General features: G+C 41.3%; 1 protein-coding gene across 8 annotated transcripts in view; it reads left to right on the forward strand.

The window, feature by feature from the left end:
• Positions 1-15,001, forward strand: part of HELZ (helicase with zinc finger) — a 72,499-nt gene that overhangs the window by 8,529 nt on the left and 48,969 nt on the right. For 2 of the 8 annotated variants that reach the window (XM_065034956.1, XM_065034957.1), the window contains exons 2-5: positions 6,333-6,560; positions 8,230-8,266; positions 11,446-11,570; positions 14,715-14,771. In XM_065034956.1, the coding sequence (XP_064891028.1) occupies positions 6,351-6,560; positions 8,230-8,266; positions 11,446-11,570; positions 14,715-14,771 (429 nt within the window). In that variant the 5' untranslated portion in view covers positions 6,333-6,350. The remainder of the gene's footprint in view (positions 1-6,332; positions 6,561-8,229; positions 8,267-11,445; positions 11,571-14,714; positions 14,772-15,001) is intronic. The other 6 variants (XM_065034961.1, XM_065034960.1, XM_065034959.1 and 3 more) reach the window with 3 other exon arrangements.

Genomic DNA, 15,001 nt, shown 5'->3' on the forward strand with positions numbered 1-15,001 from the left:
TGCACCATCCGTATGTATTTGCTTTACGTAAGCAGGAGTCTTGTATTTGTCAGTCTTGGCTTTCAGACAACACGAGCACATGCCGGGTAGATGTTGTGCTTTGAATTGCCACGTATTTGACTTATTTTCATCAAGATCGGTGGTGTTCTCAGGCAGCTGTGTGCAAAACGGGTTTTTTAAAGGTGGGACATGAAGATATTAGGGGTACTTATGTGGTGGATGAGGTGGTTACAAGCGCTGAGGCCATGAGTTTCATATTCTGAGCCAAAGACGCCCAGGTTGTCCATGGGGAAATGGCGCTGCCATTGCCTGTATAGATGGTCCTTTGTGCGGCTGCTTCCAAAATGAAAACAAAAGAGATTAGCCAAGGGAATAAAGTGTTAATAATCACTTAGTAAAATGTCTGTACTGAAGTCGCAACTGGCATGCAGTAAAATCTAACTCGTTACTATCTGCGATGTATGTAAAGTGATTCAGAGGCTGCAGATGTGGAAAACGTTTGCTCTTCATCTCAATTGCTGCTTTAGTTTTGTTTCTGTTGTTATGTGAACGTTAAACCACCCACAGGCACATCTTCATTTTTCAGTAAATATGCGTGTGTTTATTCTATACATTAAATTTACAGGATCAGACTCAAGGCTCCATTTATGTGGCCAGAGATGACTTGTCCTACTAATTTATGGTGCTCTCTTTGGTTTTCAATGTGTGAGGATAATGGGAGTATTTAGTGGTAGGGGGCATCGTGAACCTCTTAATTTCTTTTATTTTCCTGTCCCGAAATCCAGCATATTGTGTTCCTTAGAGGCCGTGTAGCAGAAACTCTTGCTGCTATTATGCTATATAATAAAACCTTGAAATGAGCTTTCCTTATTCTGTATGCTCCGTTTCAGATTTAACATAATTCTTGGAATTTAAAGTAGGGTCATTTTGCCTGGAGTTGTATAACATTAACCAGAGTAATTCAGTTATTTCAGAAAACTGATTAGATTGTCCTCTCTCAAGGGTGGAGACTCGTGTTTGTTCTGTAAGGTGTGCAGTACATTGCTGAGTACTGTGTACGACTAATATTACTGACTTCAACCAAAACAGCAATGAAGGAGTGCAGAAGTTCTATGCTATTGTATTTTTCTTAAAATAAAAAAGGCAAAAGCACCTTTTATATTCTTCTTTTCTGCACCTGCACATGAAAAATGTCTGTTCAGTCTTTCACATTGGTGTAGTGCACTGCCATTATCTACTCTCATTTTATTAAATGATTTCTGAGTGTGGGATTATTTATGATGTATACGTCATGACACTAAGAAAGTGCATTTTATTCTATGTGTGTCTGTAAGTGGCTTCTGTATTTTGTGCAGCTGTGTTGTGTCTGTACCAATTTTCTGGTGTCCCAAATATTACTTTTCTGTATGATGGAAGCAATATGTTTGAGGCCTTCACATGTGAATGGCTTTAGTCTCATCTGTACCAGGAACGCTTTGCAATGTGAACTGCTAGGGCCTGTAGTCTGAACATTTTGGGAGCTGCTTTAGTGAAACCTGGAAGCTACTTGATGGATCCTTGAGCAGTTAAGCTAACAATTGCTCTTTATCGCTTTTATTATTATGGGCAAGAAAACGAACTAAGATTGTTCTTTTAGAGATGAGTGATGTTTTGGTACAGTGCTTTCTCTCTTGCTGGGTAAATGGGAGCACATGGCAGTGATTGATGGTAACTGACCTCTTGGTATCAATAAGAGGCTGAATTATAACCTCTCCTTTCCCTGGGTGGGCTTAAAAACCTGGGTCTCTGTCTGTCTCATTACACATTTTTCATAGAACTTGCAGCATCTTTGGGACCCTTTAGACTTCTGTGAAGTTCACTTCAAATTGACTTGAAGTTCAAAAGTTACTGGGGAAGGGCAGAGCAAGCAGCCTCAAAGCTAAATCTAGTAGATCTTTCCTTGCATCTCGGATTTGCTCTAGCCGAGCTCTTCTTGCGTCTCCTTTGTTTGCTCCAGTTTGCGAATCCCGGGATGTGGCTCTTGAAGTCAATTCAATTGACAGTAAATTCCTGCCCGTCTCTGGACTGCAAGTTGAACATCATTGCTTTAGTATAAATCTTTACAAGAGATGTTAATGTCTAGTTAAAATATGCAAATATTTACTGACTTGTCTACTGTTTGTCAGCTTGGCATGCGGGACCTTGGAGCTGATCCTTCTGTCTTGGCAGACATTGGGAATTTTGCCAATAACATTAATAGGAACAGCATTGTGCCCTCTAATCTGTTTGTTTATGAAGTACAGCGAGAGTTATCTGGCTAGATGCTCTACAGTCAATTGAAAAAGCATCTGTCTGAAATTTTTTAGGAACAGTCACATGCTTTAACTTACAATTATCTTCATGTATAGACCCTTTGGTTCCATAAAATACTCGGGTGAGCTGTGAAGCATGGAAGCGCACAGTTAAACTGCTGCGAAACACTAAACTTTAGTTTGCAATGTTCTTTCCTCCTGCATTGATTTTTAGTTTGAAGTTGGACTCATCAGCCTGTGGGGTAATTCTTCAGAAGCCTCCTGTGCACCAAGCAGACATGGTGTTTACTTGAAAATGAATGGCTGTGGAGATGCCGTTGTTTATCGCTCGGCCTCCTCAAGCCGTCCCTTTGCCGGGCCCGGCCCTCTGCACTTCTGCGGGGGAAATGGGCAGTTTTATTTGGAGATTAGATTTGTTTGTTTACAAAAACCCTTTGGAAAGAAGGCGAGATACTTATTAGCAACATTGAGCCTGAAAATCATTTAGTTTTAGGAGGGAAAAAACAAAAAATCCCTCGCAGTTCACTGAAAAAAACGCCAAGGTTTAAGTTACACTGGTTGGAACTAAACAGATATTTTAGATGGTATTTTGTGGAAACTAAGCTGAGCACAACTTGGCCTTTAAAGTAATGTGAGATAGTTCTACTTAAAGGCAGGAGTTTTTTGGCGGTATGAAGTATAACACTGGGGGTGGGTTTCTGGATGGGCCAGTGAGGAGCTGTGTGAACTCCTGTCTGTGCTCCAGTCAACGTGACGCTTGTTGTCGGATCAGCTGGAATTCACTGCTGCATTTCAATATTTTACCTGTGTACATAAATCAGGAGCCTTTCTGTAGGCAGCGGGGCTGCTGTGAGCTGAGCCAAAGCTAAGAAATGCTTTGGACTGACAGCTGATAACTAATTCACGTAAAACATTGTGCCTGTATTTCCAAGGTAGGTCCCACCTAGATGTTATGTTAGCTAGTGAAGGAATATGCCTGTTTAATGTTGTCTCAAAATGTTGAGGATGTATTAAGCTTTGCTATTAGAATAAATTGTTACTCGCATTTGCATGGAGAGCTCTTCCGGCACGCAGTTCTCCAGGCCATTTTGAGAGAGTGAATAATCCTGACATTTGTGCTGTTACATGCCTAGTATGTTAATCTCAGTTTTACAGACAGAAGAAGTGAAGTGCGTAAGTAATTTGCTCAGTTTTGGAAGGAGAATTGGGAATATAGCACAGACCTTGTGACACTTACCTTACAATTCTAATGTGTAATCATTTCTACTCTTGGTGTTAATGTAGAAGTTACAGTTTGACATTTGACATTTTTGAAAAGAAACATTTATCAAACTCAGATTTCCTTGCACAAGCACCTCCATTCTTGGCTCTCAGAATATTAACTGTAATAATTTTAAAGACGGGTAGGTTAGACTCTGTTTTAAGAAAGCATGGCTGTAGTTCACATTCACGTAATCTAGTCTCAGTTGCTAGTTTAGGCGCAGCTCAGGGCACCAAAACTAGGAGTGTAGGGTTTTGAAGAGCCGAGTGTCTCCAAGAACAGTCAGAGCACTCAGGCTGGAGTCTGGAGGAGATGGTGCAAATACCCAGTAAATGTGCATGTTTATGTCTACACGTACAGACATAAATGGAGTTGAAATGAAATCTGAGAGCCTTAGTGTAGTATTTCCATATATTGTCCATGTGTGGGTTTTCTTTGTTCTGAATAGTTTTGTTTTTTAAAAACAAATGACACCGCAGCGGCTCCTTATCTAGCGCTGTGTTCCATGCACTGTGACTTCAGTGTTGTTTTTTTTAATTACACTCTGAAATACTGATAGCGTGAGTCAGTTTAGCCAGTTATCCGAACAGCCTGGTCCTGACTTCTCTGGGCTCCACTTAACTTAATCCAGAGGTTTTTGCTTAGGGTCTGTTGTGTCCAGTTGACCAAAGAATTTGTGTGGCCTTTGCAGGAGAGTAGGACGCTGGTTTATTAAAACCCGGCTTCTTTCAGACTAGTTTAATACTTAGTAAACCAGCCAGCCTAAGACAAAAGATAAATTAAGTTGTGTTCTTTCTCATGGTGCCGTGTTGGAGAAGAAGGGCTGGGTAGCGTAGCTTTCCAACGCCTGTCGGCTCTGGTGGGGTCGGTTCGGATGGGGTCTGGGTACAAACAGTTCTTGGGGAATAAACACACAGAAGCTCTGCTCAGGCTTTTGGTCACAGGAATTTTGGTTGTGTGTCAGCCAGGAAGTGAGGAAATCAAAAGTACAGCAGGGTTCATGAAATCCTCTCTTTTCAGTCCCTGAGGAGGAAAACAGAATGTACATGAGAAAAACATCAATTAACTATTGTGTTGCTACTGAAGCAAATCCCAGATTTGTGAAATTCACAGTGGCCTAAAATGTTAGTGAAGTGGAAATCAATTTAATTTTTAGTTCTGTCTACAAAGGATCCTTGCATAAACAGCCTAAGAATAGCTAACATTTATATAATTGGAAATACGTGCTTGTTTAAGTGATCCAGCTGAGTGTCTTTAATGTTAATAGAATTACTCCATGAATGAATTGACTCACGTATGGAAATGCCTGTTCCTATTCTGACTGAAAATGGGCATTTACTTTTAGCAGAAAAATAAATATCTGCACGAATGAGAATATTTTGCAAGGTGGTTATTAAGACAGAAGCATATGTCACAGATTTGGATGAGGATAACTGCAGGATATTGGTGCTTGTCTTCTTTCATCCTTGGGAAGATACATTGTTGTATGTAAGAAATTTTTATATAGATGTTGTAAGTGGGAAGGTGGTTTAAGTCAAAATTGTCTTGAAAAATCAATGTTCCTTTTAGTGTTTCTATATGGATACAGCAAATAAAATTTTAAGAATGGCAGGGAACACATGGAACACTCTGTCACATAATATATGAAGCATCTTGTTTACAGTTCCACTGCATGTCGGCTTAGATGTGTTAATGAGAAAAGTGCGATAGTGCATTAGTTTTCTTATAAGAAAAATGCATTTATTTGACCCTTACGTTGACTTCTTGAAGTTACTTTGTCTTAGATTGGTTAAAAACCTACAAACATGAAACGTAAAGGAAGTTTCTGGCAGTGACCATTTAAAGTGGGCTAGAGACAGTTATTTTAGGCAATCACAGTAGCTGATATATCATCACAAATATTGATAATCTGCTGCTTGCTAAAAATGAAAATGAGGGCTCCATTTTTTTCCCCTTTCAGTTATCAGAACACATTTCTGTCGAGTCAGCTTTGAAGTACAATGTCTCTAGGGATGTCTGTCGTGTTTAAATATTATGTCAAGGACGGGAGAATGTAGACAGGGATTACAGCAGTGCTTTGCTTTTCTGCTGGTGGTTTAGATCCTGGACAACCATTTGTCTCAGTTTATCGGCAAATAACGATGTCTGTCTTGTATACAGATTGTTTCAAGTTTTCCTCCCCAAACAATATTTACTTAGCACTTATCCAAGAAGTCCTGCACAAAGGTGTTGGTGTGGGTATGTAGACTTGCTCAGACATCAATGGAAATAAGCCGGCTGAAGGAAGAGACAAGCAGTTTCCTGTTGATCTCCTCTCCTTTCTCATTCATCCTTGGCCATCCTCATTGTGCTTTTCCCAGCCCAGCCAGGGGCTCCTTCCCCTGAGAATAGGTGAGAAGTGCTTTGAAGACAAAGGTGTCTTGGAATAAATAGCTGGAGGAAAGAGCAGCTGATGAGTTGCGTTACTTTCAAAGCAAAGATGGTGTTGCCAGTGAAGACCCAACAGCCTCTGTGTAGCACAGGGCTGACTTGAACATTTGAAACCACTGCTTGTGTTCTTAAAATCACTCACGGGCTTAAATACCTTTTTGAATTAGAATCAAAACCGAGAGCTGGGAGTGGTGGAGAAAAGGCTGGGAAGAGGTTAGTTAGTGAAATTAGTGAAACGCGAAGGGGATGCGAGACACCACCTCGAGACGGGACTGGAAGTTGGTTGGCAAGTCGTCAGTGCCATTACCCAGCTAACCAACGTTTTATCATCCCCTCTGCCCCCGCTCTAGGATTTCTGTCCCTGAGTCATGGCAGACAGAAGACCAGAGAAGGCATGTGAACAAGCATGTGAATCCCTTAAGCGGCAGGATTATGAAGTGGCGGTGAAGCATTGCACAGACGCTCTGCTCGCCCTCAGCCACTGCCCCCCCGCTCACCTCCCGGAGCCTTGCCAGGCGCAGGTCGACCGCATCAAAATCGAGACTCTTCTGTATAGAATTGCTTCCTTTTTACAACTTGTGAGTGTCACTCTTTAATAGTATCTAGTGGACTGGGAAGAGCGATCAAATACCTCGTAGTGGCAAGATGGAAGTGAAATTCGGAGTTTTTCCTGTGCTTGGCGTGTTGGTTTGCCACAGAATCCCTCTTGCTAAAGCGTATATGAGGCTTCTGTCTTGTAGTTTTCCGTCATCTGTTTATTTGTCAGGATTGGGATCTGAATTGGGTCTGCATCACAGTTCTCTAAAAGAATGAAAAAGATACTTCATAATAAAAAACAAAATTAAAAAATCTATTCCAGGAAGGCAAAATATCTGGTTTTAGGATATTGCGTTTGTACAGTGATGCTGAGTTACATACCAAATTACCTTATCTTTAAAGAGCATGACATTCAGGTTGCAAATCAAAACACTCAAAAAACGAAGTAAAGAAATGCTGGGATTCGGGTAGTTGATTCCCACCTAATTCAGCTCCATTTGCACAGGCCTAAGATTCAGCTTTTAATACTTGCTCATGTACCTGTTTTCCATTGCTAGGCTAGAGCACAGGTGGTGAAAGATGTAACTTTTAGGCTCTGGCAGATTTCTAACGGAAATGTGAAAACTGGGGTCTTTGTAAAGGTGTGTAAATGCTGAATTGTAGGTGATCCTATTGCCAAATTTGTGTCCTTCCTTTAAAGCAGCAGAGACCTCCAGTTCCTTACGGGAAAGGACATTACAGCGCTTAAGAATAAACCTACAGCCTGCTTGATTAACCTACATTTTTCCATACTTTTCTGTTCTAGAAGTGTTATGACGGATTTACAGGGGTGTTGTCCACCCCAAATCTCCATGTATTGGGTAGAAACAGTTTCATCCCGAGTGGAAAAGGTTTGGCCAAGTTCTCAGGCCTTGCGGGGCAGCTTTAAGATAAATCTTGCCCATCTGATTAGGGAACGTTTTTAAGCATTCGTTAAATAAAGAGCTGAATTGGACTATTCAGCCTGCAAAACAAGAATTGGGAAACTTCTTAAATTAAGATGTGATCTGTCTTATTCCTCAGGGGAAGATGTTCTGAAATAACTAATATATGTATATATATATATTATTAGTGGAAGTTGTGTTAGTACAGACTTGACTTCTCAAAATGATTTACATAGGCCAATAAGCGGATAGATGTTTAGAAGTATTGAATACATTTCTGACCTGATGCAAATCCTGTGAGGCACCTATCCGGGTGTTCATCATAGTGAAAATAATGGCAGGAAGTCTTCAGGGGCTTGTAATCAAAACCTTCCTGTTGAAGACTTGGATTAAATAGATACTTGAAGGTTTATAAGCTAAAAAAAATAAATCCAAATTTTCCTTCTTGTTTCCCTAAAGGAGTAAAGTGAAATGTACGTACCCTGCAAATTTCAGCAGCACCAAGTTGTATTTTTTCCCTTGTGTTGTGAGCCACCTACAAACACACATACATATACCTTTGCCTTTTCATGTTTCTCTTTTAAAATGTCCATTTGCTGAGCATTTGAGAAAAAGTCCGCATTCTAAGAATGACTTACATGATATTTGATGTGTGACTGATGTTCTTTACGTGTTCCACCCAGGAAAAGATGAAGTAACGGGTTCTTGAACTTGTAACTCAAGCATGTAGTTGTTTGTGCTCACCGGAATAATGCTATTTTTAAACTTTTCATGTTTTACCTTTCAGAAAAAGTATGGGCAAGCAGATGAAGACTGTAGGCATGGTATGCTCATTTCTTTGTTTTATTACGTAATATTATAAATTGTAGTCAGTTGTCTGAAATTTTAAAACTGATGCCCAGATTTCTTAGCTTGCTGGCGATGTTTGGTTTTTTCCTAGTTAAAATGACATATCTGCTTTATAATACTTTTTCTGCTTCTTTTTTTTTTAATTATTTTTTGAGCTATCTCGCTGTTTTGTAACCAGCGTTCATACCAGAACTGGAATGCATGTCTTTAGCCAAACAGCAGCGCTGCGCCAATAGAAAGTTTGGTACCCAAATGTCGGGTGAATTGATCGCGTTAGGAACCTGGTGAACATACAGACGCCTGATCTTTCCCTCTTCCTTCCTCGTGGATGTTTTGGTTTGCATTTGGGGACTTAGAGAAAATCCACATGATGTATTTATTCCTATTTGTTAAAGCTTCTGAATGTGCGTGTGTCACGGTGAAGTCGAGCCTTTCACGTTTCGCTGCCTTGTTCGGTTGAGGTATTTTTAAAGGAATTCGCCATCCCCGCTAATGTTCTGTTATTCGTGTATAATGCAAGTGATTCAAAACCCACTGAGAACTCTGAGTTCAGTGGGCGCTGGATCGGAGTTTATCACTTAGATTTGGCAGGAGAAGGCGGGTAGATCCCCCCCTTTCCGTTTGTAGCTCCTCAGCTGCTCTTGAATTTTAAAGGACATTTTCTCAAAGCACAGTTTAGTTACACAGGCCGTGATTTACTATCCCGAAATCCCTGTGCTGGCAAAGATAACCTTTAAATTGTTCCTCTCTGGATTTGGGTGGTGTTGCTTTTATCTTCATTGATACTCAAGTCATAGTGTGGGGAACTGTGGGATCCACAGCCCATTTGGGAAGGTCCACAAGAATATAACTAAGAGACGTAAAATTGCTTTCTATAGGTGTAAAATTAAAGTTTTCCAAGGCTGAACATGGCTTAATCAGTACCATTCTTAAAATAGTCTGGATTTTTCTTTTAGAGCTGCTTTTAACTGTTGAGATATGGCAAGGGTGTAATATTCTGACTAACCTCACAGTTACCTTTGAATAAAAACGAGAGAGAGACATAAGGAGAGATGAATGATGGTTAAAGGAGGTGGGAGGGAGGATGCTGTGTAATGCGCAGCCGGTGGTTTGTGCTGGGGTGATGGGTGACATTCATCTCTGAAGCTTTTCCTGGCGTGTGTGTCACTTGTCAGTGTCTCAAAGGAACCGGCATGTTCCCTATTTTCCCCTCTCACTGGCCGGCTATAGAAGTGGCTGCAACACAAGCACTGGTCTCTGCTTTTTTTTAAATTAAGTAGAGAAAACAGCTTTCAAATATATATTCGTAACAAATAAATAGCATCCACTCTAATGTTAATTTCCTTAATTCATGCCAGCATGCCCTGCAAATATTTTTTCTAGATCTGAATCTGAGGACGTTTTCCAACCTACTAATGCCATATTTATGGATATAAAAATGGCATGTGTATATATGTATTTGTATACACACATCATATTTTTATGAATGGTTCCCTATGATGTGCAGTTATCAATTGCAGCTCAGCTTCTGATAGTTTAGAGTATCCGCATTTGTCATCCTAAAAGGTCTTAGTTTTATGCTTGAAATATCCTTGGGAGGAAACAACCTTCGTGTGGACTCCCTGACACTCACACTTCTTCATACTCGCTATTTTTTATAATAGACAAAGTTTTCTTCAGGCTGCTGTTCTGTCTGTTTACAAGACTTGACATGTTGCATTCCTATGACAGTTTTATTTGAACTGGAATGATAAGTACATTTTGGAATAGCTGCAGAAATAAACCTGCTGCTGCTGCTTGCGCTGTTACGAGGAACAATGATAACTTAGAATCTTTAACAAAAGATGCTGGTTAATGCACTGAAACCTTTATATGCAACTGTATGTTTCAGCTTGGTAATACTTTGCAGTTAATGCCGTGAAAGATCATAATTGGACATCTAATCGTGGAGGTTAAAATAGCACACTGACATGTTAAAGCTATTCCTGGCGCTGCTTCTTCTAATTTGGGAAGTAAGCTCTATTTTTGGACGTGTGGTCAGTATCATCAGAGTGGAGAATTCAGACTAATCTTTGAGGCACTTTATGAACAGAATTTAGTTACCATTTCATTTTGAAGAGGTGTCTAGTTCTTTTTATGTAAATGTTGTGCGGGAGTATTATTATTTTCCTGTAGTCTTTCATGCCATTTCTGTTAACGATGTGAACATCTGTTGAGTGAGAAGTTGGGATTTATTATTCCCAAATGTAATCCTGAAGTTGTGGTGAATGTAAAATTCCCATTGGCACTAACAGGAGCTGTTTGCGTCTGCATGAGTAGCGGTATAAACACAGATGTGGATGTTGCCTGCAATGACAGCAATATATATTATAATTCTGTAATTTCAAACAACTGTCCAGCCTTCTTTTCGACTCAGATGCTTAGCTTACTAGCTTTCTAGTCACCCTGGCGTTTTGTTTCCTGGACAAGTAATATATATAATTAAGCGTTATTTCTGCTTGTGTGGAGCACGTCTATGTCATGAAATAAATCCTTTCACTCTTGGAAGTGTCAATGCCGGTGTCTGTTTGGCCAGCGAGCTGATCCAGCGCTAGAAAGCATTAGGAAAGTTTTCTGTTACCCGGAGCCTGTAAATTCCTGGCCTCAAACAATCGTTCCTATATCCTGCGCTTTACAGCGTAAGTGAATAAAAGCCCTTTTAAAGTCGCAGGAGCTGAGCACGAGGAGGTTCGGCTATATTTGGAAACGCCAGGGCCGGCTTTCTGTGGGCATGAATGGATCTTCCTGAGCATGTTTGTGTTACTGAGAGCTTGTTGGTTGCTGTGGGTTTTTTTTCCCCCTTTCTGTGAAGAGGAGGCCCTTTGTGTCTATGTCGGATATTTGAATTTACCCTTCCCATGTTTAATTTTTAGCATGTAAACATTACAACCTTTTTTGAGCTCATGCACAGCATTTCTTAGATGATGGGAGACAAGTTAACACTAGACAAGAGCGAGTCATAATTCCTTTCCATCCAAGACTTGTCTTCCCAAGAAGCCATGGATCCACCCCAGCTTTCAGACTTGATTTTCCTGTTAAAGGTGAAGGAAAACTGGCTGTAATTGCTGTAGCTGTGTGTCGAGGTGAAGCTCATAGCTGCTGGTTTGTGTTGCAGTGCTGGGAGAGGGGCTGGCCCAGGGCGATGGATCTTTCCGTGCCGTGCTCTGCTGCTTGCATCTTAACGGGAAGCTGCAAATTGTGTCTAATGTTCTTTCCAAATCACTGATGGGTGAATCACTGGTAAGTGGGTTTGCTGCAATCTCTATACCTTAAAAAGCAGTTTTGCATTTCCTTTTTTTAGAATGTGAACTTCTGAACGTATAACTGGCAGGTTGCAACAAGAATGATTTGTATGGAGAAGACAAATACATGTATACGGGCACACGTATATAATCAGGCTATTTACGTAGGTTGTTGCATTACCACTGTTCCAGAGTAGTTATGATTTTGGGAAGTTTTTGTCATTGTTGGGTCTGAATCTTCAGGGAATGTGAAAGAATTTGCATACTTGTGCAATTGAATAGAATAATGTAAATCTCAAATTTTTGCTTATTTTTTGTATGCGCTTCAGGAAGTTTAACCATTAAAGCAGAAACATTTTCATAGGACTTTTAAATAACTGCCCCACAATAAGTTTTAAGACACCATGAAAAGATTTTCAGGGGGAAAAAAAAGAGCCTTGCAAAGCTTTGCAAGGTGTGAATTCAGAGTTCAGTTTTACCCGTGAAATGTCAAAACATGTAAAGATGCTTTTAACCCCTTACATATAAGTATTATATGTTCTGAGTCTTATGTGATAACTCATGTCTCCAAAGCATAGTGTCCTTTTGAATGCTGTAATCTAGATTAAATAGCATGCAATTCATCACCCTGAACTGCTGGTGATGCTAAAGCCGGCGATATGGTGATAGCACAGACCAGAGCAGCTCTGGTCAGCCCGGGAGGAAGGTGGAGGTGCCATCAGAGGCTGTTGCAGGAGAGCCTGGTACCTGGAAATTGGATCATGGCTCCAATATCTTAGTGCTTAACTTAATCAGTGGCTCGTTTTTGTTTGTCTGTCTGGTCCATATCCTGAATTCCCTTCACCACCCCCCCACCACTGCCTATTTTTACATAAAGAGAAGGTTTTGCTCTTTGTTTAGCTGGTGTTTTCTAATGAGGGAAAATAATAATTAAAAAAAAAAGCTTTCATTGAAAAAATCCTGATAAGGTCAAAGGAAACATCCTTTCAGAAAAAAATAGCCAATAGCTCCTTGTGGCAGGAAATATACAGTGCCCTTGTTTTGAGCTGTTGTTGTGCAGATAAAGGTAGTTTCATAGATAATTCCTGAGCGTTTTCCCAAAGCAGGATTTAAAAGGGTTTTACAAGCTATAAGTTGTTAGACACAGTTGTTTTCAGTAGGAATATTAAAACCAGCAACTGATTTATTGACTTCTGACGTTGTCTGAGAGGAGAAATGAAAGCAAGTTTTAGAATGAATTTTTTGGAGAGCTGGAATCCACTCAGTTTCCTCCCCAGTGAATTGAAACAACAATTCTGGGTAGATGTTAATGCTCTAATACGTTTAGGCTCAACAGGTTCGATTTGCAGACTTTCTGCTGAAGAAGTGAAAAATCAGTCTGAAAAAAAGCCTAAATGTGAGAATTCTTGAGTGCGTAAGTTTTCAGCAGAGAGAGTAATTGCTGCTGCTCAGTAGCACAGGCAGAATGGGGAGAAGTCTAACAGATGTAGTAGCACTTAATTAAATTTCTGCAAGAGATTATTGAAATAAAAACCACAGGTCTGGCTTGCTTTAATCAAAGTTTTGGCTTGCCTGAGTGTGAAATTGTTACACTTAGCTATATTCCAGATCAATTAAATTTTGAAAGATTTTTATTCAAGAATCACAGAATCCCAGAATGTCAGGGACTGGAAGGGACCTGGAAAGCTCATCCAGTGCAATCCCCCCATGGAGCAGGAACACCCAGATGAGGTTACACAGGAAGGTGTCCAGGCGGGTTGGAATGTCTGCACAGAAGGAGACTCCACAACCCCCCTGGGCAGCCTGGGCCAGGCTCTGCCACCCTCACCAGGAACAAGTTTCTTCTCAAATTTAAGTGGAACCTCTTGTGTTCCAGTTTGAACCCATTACCCCTTGTCCTATCATTGGTTGTCACCGAGAAGAGCCTGGCTCCATCCTCCTGACACTCCCCCTTTAGATATCTGTAAACATGAATGAGTCCCCCCTCAGTCTCCTCTTGTCCAGCTCCAGAGCCCCAGCTCCCTCAGCCTTTCCTCACACGGGAGATGCTCCACTCCCTTCAGCATCTTTGTTGCCCTGCGCTGGACTCTCTCCAGCAGTTCCCTGTCCTGCTGGAACTGAGGGGCCACAACTGGACACAATATTCCAGGTGTGGTCTCCCCAGGGCAGAGCAGAGGGGCAGGAGAACCTCTCTGACCTACTGACCACCCCCTTCTAACCCACCCCAGGTACCATTGGCTTCCTGGCCACAAGGGCCCAGTGCTGGCTCATGCTCACCCTGCTGTCCCCAGGACCCCCAGGTCCCTTTCCCCTACGCTGCTCTCTAATAGGTTATTCCCCAGCTTATACTGGAACCTGGGGTTGTTCCTACCCAGATACAAGACTCTACACTTGCCCTTGTTCTATTTCATTAAATTTTCCCTGCCCAACTCTCCAGCCTGTCCAGGTCTCTGATGGCAGCACAGCCTCTGGCGTGTCAGCCACTCCTCCCAGCTTGGTGTCATCAGCAAACTTGCTGACAGTCACTCTGTTCCCTCGTCCAAATCATTGATGAATATATTGAATAATACCGGCCCCAGCACTGCCCCCTGAGGCACTGCACTAGATCCAGGCCTCAACTGGACTCCGCCCCAATTGTACTTGAATATACAGTTATTTTTAGGTACATGGCTAATCTTTGCTTTTTAGTGAAAACTCCAAATATTACATAGACTTTCTCCAGCAGTGCAGGAGGAGTTATGAAACTGTAGAAATTAGTAATCTGTAAAGCAGATCCTTAAGAAAGAAATGAATCCATCACTGCAACAGCAGTTCACCGCATGGCTCATGTGTGGTGCTTTCCAGCAGCCGCTCACAAAGTGCTCTGTGCTCTTTTTTCCCCCACTCTCCCACATTGTCCTGTATTGGGACTTGCTGTAAGTCCAGTGCTGGTTTTGGCCAGCATAATATGCCCTTTTTCACCATAATATTTGCTCATTGTTCCATAGTACCTCGTTTAAAATCATGCACTGTAAGTGGAACTCATTTTTCCTTCTTGCCCTTCCCCTTGGTGCTGTTGCAGGGGGAAATGAACTTTGTTGCTGTGGTTTAATGCAGGCGAAGGTTTATGTGTTTGATGTATTAACGTTCTTTCTCCCCCCAGAACGGGATGGTAACTAAAGATCTGACACGACTGAAAACACTTCTTGCTGAAACAGAGGTAATAATGAGCACAGTATTGGGGAAATAACGAGCAGTTTTCGTGTGTCCCAGGAGTTCTGGGCTCACCGTGAACAAACTGCTTCAAACGTGCTTCTTTCCAGTGGTTTGTCGCCTTTTCCCACCTGCCCATTCAGGACCCTTTCATCGCAACCTTGCGTGACGTGTGAGCAAATAGAAAAAGGTGCTAATAGGTTGTTGACTCTCTTGAAGAATTCAAAGCATTTAGAT

Source organism: Columba livia, chromosome 18 (assembly GCF_036013475.1).
Source record: "Columba livia isolate bColLiv1 breed racing homer chromosome 18, bColLiv1.pat.W.v2, whole genome shotgun sequence".
NCBI lineage: Eukaryota > Metazoa > Chordata > Aves > Columbiformes > Columbidae > Columba > Columba livia.